General features: G+C 37.5%; 1 protein-coding gene and 1 non-coding gene across 8 annotated transcripts in view; both read left to right on the plus strand.

Annotated features, from left to right (window-relative positions):
• Window positions 1-12,713, plus strand: part of CKAP5 (cytoskeleton associated protein 5) — a 43,454-nt gene that overhangs the window by 28,003 nt on the left and 2,738 nt on the right. For 4 of the 7 annotated variants that reach the window (XM_015864477.2, XM_015864479.2, XM_015864476.1 and 1 more), the window contains exons 27-45: window positions 257-345; window positions 1,074-1,184; window positions 1,487-1,612; window positions 2,298-2,447; window positions 2,727-2,930; window positions 3,184-3,319; window positions 4,115-4,308; window positions 4,751-4,923; window positions 5,130-5,153; window positions 6,045-6,218; window positions 6,631-6,751; window positions 7,437-7,616; window positions 8,054-8,241; window positions 8,658-8,733; window positions 9,438-9,626; window positions 9,708-9,845; window positions 10,353-10,436; window positions 10,531-10,690; window positions 12,382-12,536. In XM_015864477.2, coding sequence (XP_015719963.1) covers window positions 257-345; window positions 1,074-1,184; window positions 1,487-1,612; window positions 2,298-2,447; window positions 2,727-2,930; window positions 3,184-3,319; window positions 4,115-4,308; window positions 4,751-4,923; window positions 5,130-5,153; window positions 6,045-6,218; window positions 6,631-6,751; window positions 7,437-7,616; window positions 8,054-8,241; window positions 8,658-8,733; window positions 9,438-9,626; window positions 9,708-9,845; window positions 10,353-10,436; window positions 10,531-10,690; window positions 12,382-12,536 — 2,672 coding nt within the window. The remainder of the gene's footprint in view (window positions 1-256; window positions 346-1,073; window positions 1,185-1,486; window positions 1,613-2,297; window positions 2,448-2,726; window positions 2,931-3,183; window positions 3,320-4,114; window positions 4,309-4,750; window positions 4,924-5,129; window positions 5,154-6,044; window positions 6,219-6,630; window positions 6,752-7,436; window positions 7,617-8,053; window positions 8,242-8,657; window positions 8,734-9,437; window positions 9,627-9,707; window positions 9,846-10,352; window positions 10,437-10,530; window positions 10,691-12,381; window positions 12,537-12,713) is intronic. The other 3 variants (XM_015864480.2, XM_015864481.2, XM_015864482.1) reach the window with 3 other exon arrangements.
• Window positions 6,803-6,913, plus strand: LOC116653565. Its single transcript, XR_004307664.1, has one exon. It is a non-coding gene; the product is annotated as a small nucleolar RNA SNORD67 (small nucleolar RNA).

A 12,713-nucleotide genomic window follows, 5' to 3' on the forward strand; every position in this document is an offset into this window, starting at 1 on the left:
GAAGACTTCTGGTGAAACAGCTCTTTAATGATTATTTATATTTTAAACTATGACAAATTTGACATACTATGATGTTGAGAACTGCATGTGCTAACATGCAAAAGAAAGTCTTCTGACTTGTGTGATGGTAGGGGCATTATCACACGTTACTGTCATTATCTTTGTGAACAGTTTATTATTCTGCTCTAAGAACAGAGAAACAACATTGATCTGAAATAGGCTTCCTGGTAATTTGGAATAATCTTTGTTTTTCCAGCTCTTGCTGAAGATTCAGGATCAAATGTCACAGAGTCCAAGCCTGATCCCAAAAAAGCCAAAGTAGGAGGAGCTTCTTCTAAAACTAAGGTAATTATTTTATTTTGTGTGATATTAATTCAATTAAATTAGCTGATTGAGTAATGTTTTACTGGTAAAAGTACAGCCCTTTTTAGGGACTGCTTTTACTAAGAATCATTGTGCTTCTCTGGTTTCTGAAATTAGGTGTTTCTGTATCTTTTACTTAAGTAGGTAGTAACAAATTTTTAAAGTCTGTTTTGTTTTTATTTAAAAAAAAAATAAGTCTTGTGAACAGCTCATTCCATAAATTTGCTTGGCCTCCTTGGTTTCATGTAATTGGGAATTTATTCTTACCATTGCTGTTCTGCTGTGAACAATAGTGTTGAGCCCATGTATTGAAGGAAATTCATCTCCTTTACAATTGGAAAGGTAAAAATCTCCTTGAGCACAGCTGCGAGAAGGAATGCTTAAAGGCACAATAATAGCCTCAGCTGTGCATGCTTGGAATATTTTTCTTTGTTACTGTAATTTTTCTGTTTATTTTAAAGTAACCTAAAGTAATGTTATGAGAATAACTGATGAAGGTCCAGATTTGTGACAGAAATGAATGGAACAAACTGAAAGCTGTTGTAGGCTTGTTGGTCTATTATATTTGTTTGTTTTGATTCTGGAGTTAATGTCTCTGCAGTGAACACAAAAAGAAATAAATAAAAACCCATGTAAGTGATTTGGGTCGGTAACTCTTCCAAGTAAATATGTCTCTAACAACAAAGCCTTTTTTTATGGCTTATTTACAGCAGTCAGATGTTAATAGCAGTGTGTCCAAGGGCAATACCAGTCTGTCCAAAACTAATACAAACCTCAGCAAAGGCAATACCAGTCTGACAAAGAGCAAATCTATCAAACAGGTACTACACTGGGTTTTAGGGATGTGTGTGGGTAACCGATTCACTGGTCCAGAATGATGTGTCATCTTTCACAGGATACTATTGCACACACTGTCACAAGTCTTGCTTCCACAGCGGCAGAGCACCTACTTTAAAAAATTCTAATCAACTTTATTCTTTCAGCTTCTCTCTGGCTCTTTTATACATAGGCAGCATGAGGTTGGCTGGCATCTAATGCTTGCTATTGCTTGTACTAAGGCATATGTCTTGCATTGCTTCTTAATACTTTGCGTTTGGGGTTTTTTTGTTTGTTTTTTCCTCAGGGTGTACAGGGGAAGAAAGTATTAAACAAGCCTACTTTGAAGGAGGATGATGACAAATCGGGTCCCATTTTTATCATAGTCCCAAATGGGAAAGAACAAAGAATGAAAGATGAGAAAGGACTGAAGGTAAGAAAGTCTGAATGCATTCACTTGTTTTGAAGTAGTATTAATTTTAACATATCCTTTTGTTCTGGCATTTAGAATTAAATATGCTAGGACACAAAAGTTCTATTCTGTCTCCTTTGGGTTGTTTATCTAGTGCCCAAGTTGACTTGCACAGGCCCATATTACTTTGATTGTGATATTTGTCTGTTTTTCAGATTTTGTGAATCTATATGTTCTTGTAAGAGCTTCTTACAGCTTCTAAGAGATGATCCTCAGCTTTGTAGTGCCAAGTTGATCAATCTTTTGCACATAACTAATGCTGGAATTCTAGGATCTGCCTTGAATTATTTATACGTACTTGGAACAGTACTTCTTAACAAGCTTGGTGTTTTTGTGTGTAGAAATTCTATTCCTTAAAACATGCTTTATTGATTACTCATCAGTGAATAGGCCTATCTTGCTTAGAAACAACCAGTCTAATTAGTTGGTAGTATTTAAGGTAACAGCCTAAAGATGATTGCTCAACACAGGATCGTTTATGTAAGCCAAGGTGAGCAAATGCCATTTAATTTTTCCCATTATCTTTTGATAATGAGAAGACTTTAAAACATATCCTGAAGTAGTACTAAAAGCAATGCAATTTGCAGGTTCTTTCAAGAACAAAAAGTGCAGCTTGCTTTGAGTTCCAAATGCTGACTTTTTGCAGGTGTTGAAATGGAACTTCACTACTCCTCGCGATGAATACATTGAGCAGCTGAAAACTCAGATGTCCAGTTGTGTGGCCAAATGGTTACAGGATGAGATGTTTCATGCAGACTTCCAGCACCACAACAAAGCACTGGCTGTTATGATTGAGGTAAGTTTGGGTCTGTGCTAGTGCATGACAACAGAAATAATTATTCTTTGTTGTCTCATCTTGAATTAAAATCAACTCTGATCTGGAATGCTCTGAGAAGCTAGAGGTAACTGTACTGTGAAATTGAGACTTACCCTGTGCAAGTTACAAGTGGGCACTTGCAGTTTCAGAAAGCTGTCAGTGAGTGTAGACTGTCTTAGCAGGCATAGCTTCTTCCTTATTCTGATTTCTTAAACAGTGTATTTCACTTTGCCCCTTTTTTTCCCCTGTCGTTTGAAGCATTTGGAAAGTGAGAAAGATGGAGTCATCAGCTGCCTGGATCTGATCCTGAAGTGGCTTACCCTTCGGTTCTTTGATACCAACACAAGCGTTCTTATGAAAACACTTGAATACCTTAAATTGCTTTTCAATATGCTGAGTCAAGAAGAGTATCACCTTACTGAAAACGAAGCATCATCTTTCATCCCATATCTCATCATAAAGGTACTATTCATTGTATAAGAAGTTAACCTCACTTTTTATGGGGAATATTGCAAGATAACAAATTTTACTACAGTGTTTAATGCTCATTCTGAATGTATTGTGTATTTGCCTTTAAAAAGGCATTTTCCAGGAGCAGCTTTTGCACTGAGAATAATTTTCACTGTCTTAACATTAAACTACTCGTAAGTATGAAGAGACTGTTGAAAATGTTTATTATTTCTTCCTGATTTTTTTTTTTTTGCCTTTCTATTAGGTAGGAGAACCAAAAGATGTCATCCGCAAAGATGTGCGTGCCATCCTGAATAGGATGTGTCTCGTATATCCTGCCAGCAAAATGTTTACTTTCATCATGGAGGGGACAAAATCTAAGAACTCCAAACAGCGTGCAGGTGGGAAATAGCATTACATACTAACCAGTTTCAATTTTAAGTCATGTTGTTTTGCATTGTGAAAAGCCAACAGAACTTGTAGAATGTGAGGTTTGCCCTGTATATAGAATTATATGGACTTGCAAATAACCCTCTTGGATATTTTATTTAAAAGAAGAATGGTCTTTTTATTTTTTTTAATCTTTGGAAGGTACAACAATCTGTTAAGTTACTATCAACGTTAAGTTTGAATATTCCTTGAGTAGGCTTTTTTTAAATAAAAGTGTTGTGGAGAGCAATGATGATAGTACTGGACTAAGGGAATCTGTTAATATGAGTAGAACTTGGAAAAGGTGTCTCCATGCTGTACAGAAGTCTCAAATGTTTTAATTTAGGAATAATTTACTGTATAGTGTTCTAAAGCTCAAACAGCTCCATGGTCACCTCAAATATCTCATCCTGATAAATCTGGGTTAAATTCTGTGATAAGACATTACAAATTTAGAACTGTCTAAACTGCCTAGTTGTGAAGTTAACTATCACTTTGCTCATGGTAATGGGAAATACTTGTCAGTCATTCCCATACCTGTCCAACTTTTAGATGCATCTGTGTGCTTCTTTCTTGTAAAACACCTCAAGTGTGTGCATCTATCAATAGGGAGTGCAAGAACTATCATTCTGTTAATAAACTGAGCATTGTGACAAATGACATTAACACTTCTGTATAGTGAGTGTTAGTTCTCAAGCAGCGTGGATGTCAGGGCTGTTTCCCCAGCAGCTTTAATTTTGGATGTGCTTGTCGTTTTCTTCCTTCAGAGTGCCTGGAAGAGCTTGGGTGTCTTGTTGAATCGTATGGCATGAACGTATGCCAGCCAACTCCAGGGAAAGCCTTGAAAGAAATGGCAACTCATATTGGTGATAGAGACAACACTGTTCGCAATGCTGCACTGAACACCATTGTAACAGTCTATAATGTTCATGGTGACCAAGTATTCAAGCTGATTGGAAATGTGAGTAACTGGAAAACAATGGTCGAGTTACAAGTGCTTGGAATAGGCAAGCTGTAGCAGGACCTTGGCTTCTGTAGTTCCATGGTGTTAAAATGTTGCCTGGGATTCATAGATATAAAGATATGGAAAGTGGATAGGTGTTTTGTTCTTCAACAACACAAGCAACAATTAAACTTATTGATAGTGCTGGGATTTTAATTAAAAATTATTTATTGAAAGCAGCGTGGGCTAGAAGTGGCTGTTATTCATATTGTAGCTTGCCAGTGTGGATTAACTAGCTTCTGAAGAAGCATCTGATAGAGTGACCCTGTTGGAGTGCTGCTAGATGGTAGTGTATTGATCTGCCTTGGAATTGCAAATCTCACTCTATAATAATTGTCACCTACAGGAGGTATATGTTTCTATAATTCATGTGACTAAGTGAAAGCATTGTTTGTTTTAGCTGTCAGAGAAAGACATGAGCATGTTGGAGGAGAGAATAAAACGATCAGCTAAGAGACCATCTGCTGCTCCAGTAAGACAGGCAGAGGAGAAACCTCAGCGTATCCAAAACATCAGCGCTAATGCTAGCATGCTGCGAAAGGGGCCAGCTGAGGATATGTCTTCCAAACTCAAGTATGTAATGATGTGTTACGGTTTGCAGGTGGTATAGTGTATGTGCTAATATCACGTCCGGCTATGTTATTTTATTTTTTGTATCATCATCTTTGCATGTTGTGAAAATAGGTCAAATAACTTAGAATGTCTGAAACTTTTTTTGTCTTGTCTGTCTTGAATTCTAAATGGTCTTGTGCCTTTTTTCACTGCTTCTCCATGGACAGAATTATGTATCGCACTTATAGGATGTAAGTACTGCCCACTAACTCCTTAGTGCCAAGGCTCTTCTGTCTTTCCATTTCTATCCTAGTCATCCTTTCCAGAGGGGTGACAGGTTTATCATGGCCAGTTCTAGATTTATAGATCTACTATCTGAACAAAAAGAAACAAAAGCAGAGATTTCTACCAAGATGTCTATAGGTGAAGCTGCAGGCAGTTATGGCACTTGTGGTAGACAGCTGTTGGAAATGTTGGGAGAGTGTCCTGTGTGTTGCATTTATCTGGACTGTGTCCTTAACTTATTAGGACAAGTATATAGCACAGGACTGGATGAGCACATATGAAACACAGAGCCTGGAGAGATGGTATTGGAAGCAAAAGCTCAGAAACAGTATTCTTACTGTTTGATTTGGAATAAAAGTCCCTGTTGAGAATAATGTATTATTTCATTGAAAAAATTAGCATGAAGTACAAGTTATATGGAAGAATCCTAGATTTAGTTGAGCTTGCAATGTTTCTATGCATCCTATGCATTATCTTTCAAAAAAAAAAAAAAACAAACACAAAAAAAACACACATGAGCTCTGAGCCTGTATTCCATTAGTGCTACTTTAAACTGTGCTGAATGATCTCTGACAAAATGAGCTAGTGTATACCTAATTGCAGGCCGGGGGGGCGGGCTCATCTTGTAAGAGTAACTAGGAGAGCAAGTAACTGGTAGCTGCTTTTCTGGCCTAGAAAATTTTGGTTTACTAATAACTAGAGGAGCAGCAAAGGGAAGATTTTAAGGATCATGGGTAAAATTGTATCTCCAAAATGTCTGCTGTCCTATTATGAGAGCTTTAGGGCTACCAGTAGATGCTAGTACTAGTACTTTTGCCTGTTGTGTATATAATAAACATCTCTCCTGGTTTCTGTAGCCAAAGTCGCAATATGGGCAATCACTCAGAGACAGCACATACAGTTCCACGGGAATTTCAGCTGGATCTTGATGAAATTGAAAATGACAACGGTACTGTCAAATGTGAGATGCCTGCACTTGTACAGCACAAACTAGATGACATCTTTGAGCCAGTCCTGATTCCTGAGCCCAAGTAAGTCTAGTTAGATTTAAGTAAAACCAATAAGGCTACTTAAGAACTGTTCTGAGAAGCTGAAATGGACAATTTGTACATTCAGACCTCTTTACCTGAGACAGTGAAGTGTCAACTGTTTTGAAAAGAGATGTCAAAGTCATGGACTATGGTTCTGCTCTGAATTCTGGGTAACTGTTATTTCTCAAGAAAAAAGCGAGTTCTGCTTATTTATTTGATTTTTCTAAATGTTATCTTTGAGTTTCCAGGTATGGTAACAGACATGTTAGAAATTCATTCTACCTTGAATATCCCCTATGAAGATGAAATTGTTATCTCTCTTGTCTCTAAACTGATTCTGAAAAATAGCAGTTTAGTATATACAAGAACACTCTCTCCAAAGGGTAACAAATCCTGTTTTCACCTCTTTTAGAATCCGTGCCGTGTCGCCACACTTTGATGACATGCACAGCAACACTGCTTCTACCATCAACTTTGTCATTTCTCAAGTAGCCAGTGGTGATATAAATACAAGCATCCAGGCTCTAGCACAGGTAAGAGAACTAAGGTGTAGCAACTATTCATATTGAACTAAACTATTGCTCTGCGAGGGTGATGAGCTGCACTCTGGTGGAGAAACCGTGTCAGGTGACGTGGACTCTGCTCAGAATCTCCCTGATGACAAAACTAAGTGCACAGGGGCCATCTGACTCGCTTTAACAATATCAATTTCACTTCCATGTTGTAGAATAGACTCTAACACAGATGCACTAAGGGCAGGAAAAAAAATATTTTTTTTTTTGTCAATATACTACAGGTTTGAGACAGCAGACTGTTGCCAATGAAACTTAACTTTTAAATGTAAGCTGCTGTGCAGACTCAGCAGAGAAGGATTTTGTATCTTCTTTTATAGTTAAAGCCTACTCTATAAGTGTGTGAAAACTATATAGAAATGTTTTGTCTGGAAGATTTTGAAAGTTGTTAATTCTGGAATCTGTAATAGATGCCAACGCTGTACAGGATGCTGATCTTGTAGAGAGATGCAATTGTAACATCTTACGTTGGAATTAGCAGTAGAAGTTTGTAGTTTACTGATTTCAAGTGAAAGCTTAGAATAGAAATACCTTGGCAAATTGATAAGGACAAGACTGTTCTTAGCTATAATTATAAAATGCTTATCTATTTTGCACTGTTTTTATTATGTTGACTTGGGTGCTCTGTTTTATTTTTAAATCTTAGATTGATGAAGTTTTCAGACAAGAAGACAAAGCAGAAGCTATGTCTGGCCACATTGACCAATTTCTAATAGCTACATTTATGCAGCTTCGGTTAATCTACAATACGCACATGGCAGATGAGAAGCTTGACAAAGATGAGATAGTGAAACTTTACAGCTGTATTATTGGGAGCATGATATCGGTAAGGCTTTGACCTATAAATTAAGGAGAAAAGCAAGTAATTTCTATGCTGATGTTGCAGGCAAATGGAATGTCTGAGCTGACTTGTATCTAGGTTAGTGCACTTTGATTTTATGAAAGGTTTGTTGCTGTTTATCTGCTCACGAGTGCACCTTTTGGGAGGGACCAGAGAGTAAGTAGGGAGGAGGGAAAGAACGCCTGTTGACTTCTTCGATAGCTTATAGCCATTCTGATGTTTCTGTTAAGTTCTATTTTAATATTCCTGAAGTTTTGAGTACTTAGTTGGATGTTTAAGTATTTTTCAGAAGTTACTCAGTACAAATAACCTTCCCATTGAGGGATAAAGCAGGGATGTCAAAGGATTTGATAGTGTAGTGAAATCCTTTAATTGAAGTATTTTATATAGGGATGTTGTCTAACCTTGTTTTCAATTGGTAGCTATTCCAGATAGAGAGTCTGGCTCGAGAAGCCTCCACCGGTGTGCTGAAGGACCTAATGCATGGTCTTATTACGTTAATGCTGGATTCTCGGGTTGAAGACCTTGAGGAGGGTGAGCAGGTCATCCGGTCAGTCAATCTCTTGGTAGTGAAAGTTCTTGAAAAGTCTGACCAGACCAACATTTTGAGGTATGTTTTTTTTAAAACAAAAAAAACCAAAAAACACCCAAGACTACTGCTTTATTTCATCTGTTCTGTGTTTTTTGAATGAATTATTGTGTTTGTTAGTCATGCTGTAAGCAAAGAATTATGTCCATGAAACTGTTCAGCTAATTGATAAAGAATCATCAGTGGTCATTAGTGGGTAATCATAGCTTGTCTGCATAATCTGCTGCTGAAGGCAGGCTAAGCAAACTAGTTTGGAGTGATTTGGTATTTCAGCTGACTGTCTCATAAATGCTTCTGAAGTACTGTGAGGAGGGAGCTCTTATACAGCATGATGTAGACAACTGGAGTAGTTTCTGGTGTGATACTGTGTTGAGTAATTTGCCATTTTCTGTGTAGTCCTTTCCCATGTAACTCAATTCTAAACTTATTCCTTCTAGTGCTCTACTTGTTTTACTTCAAGACAGTCTGCTAGCAACAGCCAGCTCTCCTAAGTTTTCAGAACTTGTCATGAAGGTGAGACTCCTAATAGTGGTTTTGAACTGTGAAATACCTGGTTATTTAAATCGACAGCCTAGCTTTAAGGAACAGGTAGCCTTTATAAAAAAGGGAGTGACTATAGTTTGAAATATTTATGAAATGTTTAATTCAGTGACTTTGTTCTCTCTACTGAGAGAAAGCTTAACACCTGCTAGTACTTTACAGAAGATTATATGTGCTCCACAAAGGGAGATACAGTCGCCTGCTTGGAGTATTTGCTTAGGCACAGTTGTGCGCTATGTGTTCAAACAATCCCAGGCTGAAACTGACTTATATATTTTACACCACTCTTTTATAACTGGTGTGATTTAGTGAGAACTTAAGCATTTTTAATAAGGTTAAACCTGGGGATGTTGTGTTGTGTTCAGGTGTACTTGGCATCATTGCATTTTTTGCTGAGAGCACACAAGATGCTGTCTCTTGTTAGTGGTAGTGAAGCCAGTACTACTACATACAGTTTCATACATCACTTCTAAAGGAAGGTCTGGGTAGAGTGCTGCTAATTAAAGAGACCATATGTACCACTAATTTTAACAGGCACACACACTACATATATCAATGTATGTAGTAGCAAAGTGAAACAACTCAAGGATAGTTTTGTATCTTTTAAATGTATGCTTTTAAATATTTAAGTATTTCTTCCTGGAGTTGTCTTGCTTCAAGTCAACCTGTCATTGCAGTGTCTGTGGAGAATGGTGCGTCTTCTACCAGAAACCATTAATAGCATCAATCTGGATCGGATTCTACTGGATATCCACATTTTCATGAAGGTCTTTCCCAAAGAGAAGCTGAAGCAGTGTAAGAGTGAGTTTCCTATAAGGACACTGAAGACTCTGCTTCACACCCTGTGCAAGCTGAAAGGGCCCAAGGTCAGACATGGCACGAGTAGCGTACTTCTTTAAATTGATTTGTTCATGTACTCTATAAAGCTTTTGCCTCTTTTTCTTTAGATCTTAGATCACTTAACGATGATAGAAAACAAAAATGAATCTGAGCTGGAGGCTCACCTGTGTAGAGTAATGAAACACAACATGGATCAGACTGGAAGCAAAGCAGATAAAGATACAGAAAAAGGGGCTTCTCGCACAGTAAGTATTAGGAATATGTTGTACAGCAATTTATTCAGGAAATGAGATTCATTTAGCAATTGTGGAGTAAGGATTATTCTTCCCATATGCAAGTGGCATTGTAAATAATCTCCTACTTTTATGGCTGTTTTAGAAAATTTCAGTGTTTCCATTATTACCTCAATATTGTATGTATTTGCCAAGGTAAGATGGTCTCCTGGGACGTTGACATGTGCAGCATAGGCTTTGAACTGCTTGCTAATACACTTCATCTACTAAGAGTTAACCATATCCAAACCAGCTCTTAAATGCTGGCCTCTTAGAAGCATGCTTACAGCTTGGTAATGTAACAGTAATTATGCATAACTCTTGTAAATGTTTTTCTTTGGTGTTTTTATTTTTGAGGTTTTATATCAAGCTAACAGACAGGCCTTATGAGGTTACTGTGGGTTTGTCTGTACTTCCCTTCATTTTTAAAAGAAGATTGTATTACCCGCTCTGCTTAGAAGTTTCCCTTTATTTATTTAGGAAGAAAAAGCTTCAAAAGCCAAAGTGAATGATATTTTGGCAGAAATATTTAAGAAGATTGGCTCCAAGGAGAACACTAAGGAGGTAAGGGCTTCTTTTCCTGTGAAGAAGAAAGCATGATGCAGTAGAGTAGTGTATGCAGCCATTGTAGTAATAACCAGAAACTCTTCCCTCACAGGGTTTGGCAGAGCTGTATGAATACAAAAAGAAATATTCTGATGCAGATATTGAGCCCTTCCTGAAAAACTCATCTCAGTTCTTCCAGAGCTATGTGGAAAGAGGCCTCCGGCTGATAGAAACAGAAAGGGAGGGAAAAGGACGCATTGCTTCTTCTACAGGTACATGTTACAGCAACAAGATTGATTTATAGGAAGCACTTGCATGTGTCATGTTTTCAACATCTCCAGGTTTGTGTGTGTGTGCGTGTGTATATATGCACATGTGTGAAGACATGTCTTTTATGGGATTCCAAAGCAATTCACGTATTTTTAGTGCTTGTGTTAAGTGTGGTGTGCAGGGTAGAAGTTCTTCATTTACAAGGAAGTTGTTAAAACTATCATCACATCAAGTGAGGAAATATGTGAAAGGTGCATGATATACAAGTAATTAAGTTCTGTCCTGTAGTGTGGGACAAGTATTACCTGTGCTTCATGCTTTTGGTAACAGGAGTTTTTACTTGAAAGCATACAAGCTGTTTGGCAAACTTGGCAGCTGCTGCTGTTTATATTTTACCTTTTGCTTGTAAAAACAGTACAGTGGTTTTGTTCTTTTGCTGAGTATTGTTTAATGTGGAATCTAAACGTTTGTAGGTAATTTGAACTGCTTTTACAGCAGTAGTGGTGACCCTGATCTAGCAAATATCTTTTATTTTGGATAAATCATCATAAAGCATGCTTTAAATTTGTTAGCGAGTCTTTTCATTGCAGGTAAACATAAATGACTGATGCAGTATTAGGGAGGGAATGTGACAGATGAGCATCAGTATAAATTGATGTTGTGTGGCAAAGTTACCTTTAACTTCTGCTTTTTTTCCAAGAACTTAACTGCCTTGCATGATTCTTATTTTAGTCTTTTCTCCTGCTACTGTTTGTTCCTCTATCCCTATACTGTAAATTGCATTCAAAAGAAAGTTCATCTCAGCACTTCTTAAATCTGACTAGATATAAAGCAGAAGTTCCTGTTTATCTGAAGCCCTTTGCAGATGAGAAATGTTGATTGAGCTATTAATGTTTTCAAAACTGGACTTGTGCTCCAGTTTTCTTCCCCCCTACTGTAATGATTGGAGATAACAAGGGATATTGTTCTGTCTTGCAAACTATACTTCAGTTAGACCAACTATAAACACTTAACTGTAATTCTCCTTAAATCTTTTTAAACACCCTTGCAGTAAACTAATGGAAACAAAACCCTTTTCAAACTAAGCCTTACAACTTGCCATTTATTTCAAAATGGAAGACGTTGCTTTCATAATGTATAATCCTTCCCTAGTCTTCTAGCAGAGAAGTTTCGAACACCACGTAACATGCCTTTCAGACATCACTGTTTCAGACTGAACTGGAATTTGCAATAGTTTTGGGTTATCTGAACAAGTAAAGAGGATTTAGAATCAGTGGTGAAGTGTGATGGGATGACTACAGAAAGTAGCAAAAGATGGAAAGCTCCAAATATTTCCCATCCTGACAGTGTAATTGTTAGGTTCCTGATATTGTTTATCTTTGATTTGCGTCAGCATCTTTCTCCTCATCCTGCATGTGTATACACATACCCTTCCTTTGCCAGCTGTCAGCATCACTGCTACTTCTGGAGCTGCTCTCCTACTGCTTTGTCTGTCTTTTATAGTTTTCCTTGAAAGAGTGAAAACTGAAGATTACCTAACAGACTTGAAAGAGCCGGTCTTACTATCTTTGCAAATGCATATGATTTAATTCTTCATCTCTTGCATCTCATATGAAGCAACTGATCAAGAGGCTTATTTTTGAGGTTTTTAATCTTTTTTTTTTTCCTTATTTTTGACACCCCTCCTTTCCAGGAATTTCTCCTCAGATGGAAGGAACATGTGTTCCTGTTTCTACCCACACTGTACCTTCATCTATAGGAAACACAAATGGGGAGGAAGTGGGGCCTTCTGTTTACTTGGAAAGATTAAAAATCCTCAGGCAACGTTGTGGCCTTGACAATGCAAAGGTATTGTATTTGACAACATTTGGAAATCCTGTGGGATTGTACCTCATTTACACTTCCTTTATAAGAATTCGAATGCTTGGCTCTGCTGTGCCTAAGACAAATTCACATCAGAATCTAGGTGTGCTCTGAGGCTGAAAATGTCAGGGATATAGTGCAACTTTTTAGTCCAAGTGGTTG

This window comes from Coturnix japonica, chromosome 5, assembly GCF_001577835.2.
Source record: "Coturnix japonica isolate 7356 chromosome 5, Coturnix japonica 2.1, whole genome shotgun sequence".
Classification (NCBI taxonomy): Eukaryota; Metazoa; Chordata; class Aves; order Galliformes; family Phasianidae; genus Coturnix; species Coturnix japonica.